At 39.6% G+C, this 2,944-nt stretch overlaps 1 protein-coding gene across 1 annotated transcript; it reads right to left on the bottom strand.

Moving 5' to 3' along the window:
- Positions 1–1,640: 1,640 nt before the first annotated feature.
- LOC117625420 lies at positions 1,641–2,843 on the bottom strand. Its single transcript, XM_034356972.1, has one exon. The coding sequence runs from the start codon at positions 2,841–2,843 to the stop codon at positions 1,641–1,643; it is 1,203 nt and encodes a 400-aa protein (XP_034212863.1).
- Positions 2,844–2,944: the final 101 nt, after the last annotated feature.

The following is a 2,944-nucleotide window of genomic DNA, read 5'->3' as shown; positions in this document are numbered from 1 at the left end:
TTCAACTTTATTCTCTTTTGTTTTGCTCGAGGACTAGCAAAATCTAGGTCTGGGGGTATTTGATCAGTTCACAATTGTATATCATTTTGTACCCTTCTTGCTTATGATTTGGTTATGTTATTGAGTCAAACGTGTGCTTTTAATCCCTTTTTTGTTTATCATTCAGTTCATTGGGCTCTAGGTAACAATGGTGTCTTTGGATAAGAAAAGATGCAAAATGGTGCAAAAACGAGCAGACTGGGTTACCAACTCATTTCGGCCTTAACATCTTCCTCGGAACTTGGATTTGCCCAAATAAATTGTGGTTGGAAAGATGAGAGTCTGAACTTCAAGATGGACTACTCAAATGCATCAGATAATGAAGTTGAGCCCAATTCGTGAGCCCATGTACACACCAGACCTGACATGTTGAGCAATTAAGGGAGCAATTGAGGGAGCAATTAAGGGAAGTCTTTCCTTGACTTTAGACCTGACATGTTGAGCAATTAAGGGAGCAATTGAGGGAGCAATTGAGGGAGCAATTGAGGGAGCAATTAAGGGAGGTCTTTCCTTGACTTTAGACCTGACATGTTGAGCAATTAAGGGAGCAATTAAGTGAGGTGTGTCAGTTACTCAAGTGCAGAGGAGTCACTCCATTCACCTATAAATCACTCCAGCCATCCTATATCAATTCATTCAGCCCAAAATCAGAAAAAAAGAACTCCAACAAGCCTTCCTTCCATATTCCTACGAATTTGTTCTTTCTCTGCCATCACCAGCCACCCAAACTCATCCCAAATCACCTCTTTAGTTGCCATACTCTAGACATGAGAAAGATCTTGGAGTAGCATTAGACGTGGAGAAGCACCTGGAGAAGCCTTGGAAGCCACAAGCAACTTCAGAATTGGGTTTCTCTACTCTTATTGCATTCAATATGTTTTCTCATTTTTTGCTTAAGTTTCATTTCCATTATGAGTAGCTAAATTCATAACTAGGGCTATGATGTAACCTAACATGAATATTCTTGGTTTATAAGTTGACGTTTTGAGTTTCAAGTTTGATTCATGATTCATATTCCTATTCTTTATGCTTATCAGTTAATATGCTTGTTTGGATGATTGATCACCATTAGAACTTGTATATTAGCTACCTTGGTTTGAATCAAGAGTAGACACCATGCTTTGATTTTAATTGAACTATGAATAAGAAAAGTATGTATGGACATTCGACAACAGGGATTAGATACATGCTTGGTTGTTTAACTTGTTCTTCTATGCTTAATGGGTTTCCTAATGCTTAATTTAGATTAGACAACAAATAATCAGTTAGGGAATTAGGAGCACAAGGTTGAGGACCAGACACCATGGCCTAATCATACTTTTAGCTAGAATCAACCTTTGAATCAATGAGACTTGTCACTTGACTCCTTATAACCTTGAAATTGAATTGTTATGGTGAATCGAATGCCCTAGTATCCCAACCTGTTTTCCAGCCTACAAAAGTACTCTTTGTTACATTTGTTCACCTTGCTTTTGTTTGAAATTTGGTTTTGCCTCATTTGTTCAACAATTACAACCACTCTTGCTTTAAATTCTGTTTTTAGACTTAACCTCCTACTTTCTTGAATTTGGTAATCTAAGTACACCTAAACAATGGAGGTTTCAACTTCTTTTCCATTTCTGCTCCTCCTTGTCTCCTCTTTTCAGCAAGCATGATTCTACTGAATAAGGAAGGCCATCAAATCTCTCTTTCCCTGGATTACCAAATACTTCAATTTGAAAACAATCTTGTACAACATTTGGCTTCAGGGCATCAAACACTTTGAAGGCGACAGTTTCTCCATTAACGGTCATGGTGAGAGTGCCTTGCTCTACATCAATCTTGGTCTTAGCAGTAGCCATGAAGGTTCGGCCAAAGATAAGGGGCAATTCATTGTCAGGAATTGGTGCTTCTTCCATCTCCAAGACTAAGAAATCAGCTGGCAAGATTAAACCTTCTACATTCACCACAACGTCTTCTAGAATGCCCTTGGGGTACCGAATAGTTCTATCTGCCAATTGAATGCTCACAGTTGTGGCTTGCAACTCACCAAGGTTAAGTTTCTCATAAACATGATATGGCATAAGGTTAATGGATGCACCGAGATCAAGCAAAGCTTTTGGAATCTTGAAATCACCAACAATGCAAGGTATAGAAAACGAACCTGGATCCTTTAGCTTTGGAGGTAGCTTTCTTTGTAAGACTGCACTTACCTCTTCACTCAATGCAACTTGTTCATGCTCTTTGAATCTCCTCTTGTTAGTGCATAGATCCTTCAAAAATTTTGCATACTTTGGAATCTGAGCAATAGCATTGAGCAATGGGATGTTGATTTGCACCTTCTTGAATGTTTCCATTATCTCATCCAAGCCTTGATCTTTCTTTGACTTTGATAACCTGCTGGGAAAGGGTGCAATAGGCCTAAAAGCATTAGTTGAAATTGGAACTTGATTAGCATTTGATGATACCTTAGGGCCTGTGCTCTTTCCAGGAGCATTGATGGACTGTTTGTTGGAAGCTGTGGGCTGCCCATGTGGTGGCTGAATGATCTCCACGTTTTCTCCATCTTCTTGCTCTTCATTGGCATCTCCAACCTTATTATCAACTTGTTTACCACTTCTCAAGATGTGTATTGCTTTAGCATGCTCTTGATGCCTTGGATTCACCTCCGTTTGGCTTGGAAAAGTTCCGGATGCTCTATTGCTCATGGAGGATGCAATCTGCCCAACTTGCACTTCTAGTTTGTTCACTGCATTTTGAAGGTTCTGATTGGTTTGCATTTGTTGCCCCATGAACTTCTTGAACATGTCTTGCAATTCTCCCATTTGATCACCCTTTTGCTCTTGCACTTGTTGGGGAGCTTGCTGGAATTGCCTTTGTTGTGTTTGGAATCCTTGGGGAGGTCCTTGAGATTGTTGCACATTTG

The sequence above is a fragment of the Prunus dulcis genome, chromosome 4 (assembly GCF_902201215.1).
Source record: "Prunus dulcis chromosome 4, ALMONDv2, whole genome shotgun sequence".
In the NCBI taxonomy this organism is placed as follows: Eukaryota; Viridiplantae; Streptophyta; class Magnoliopsida; order Rosales; family Rosaceae; genus Prunus; species Prunus dulcis.
Note: the sequence above shows the minus strand (reverse complement) of the source record. Positions and strands in the feature narration are given on the sequence as shown.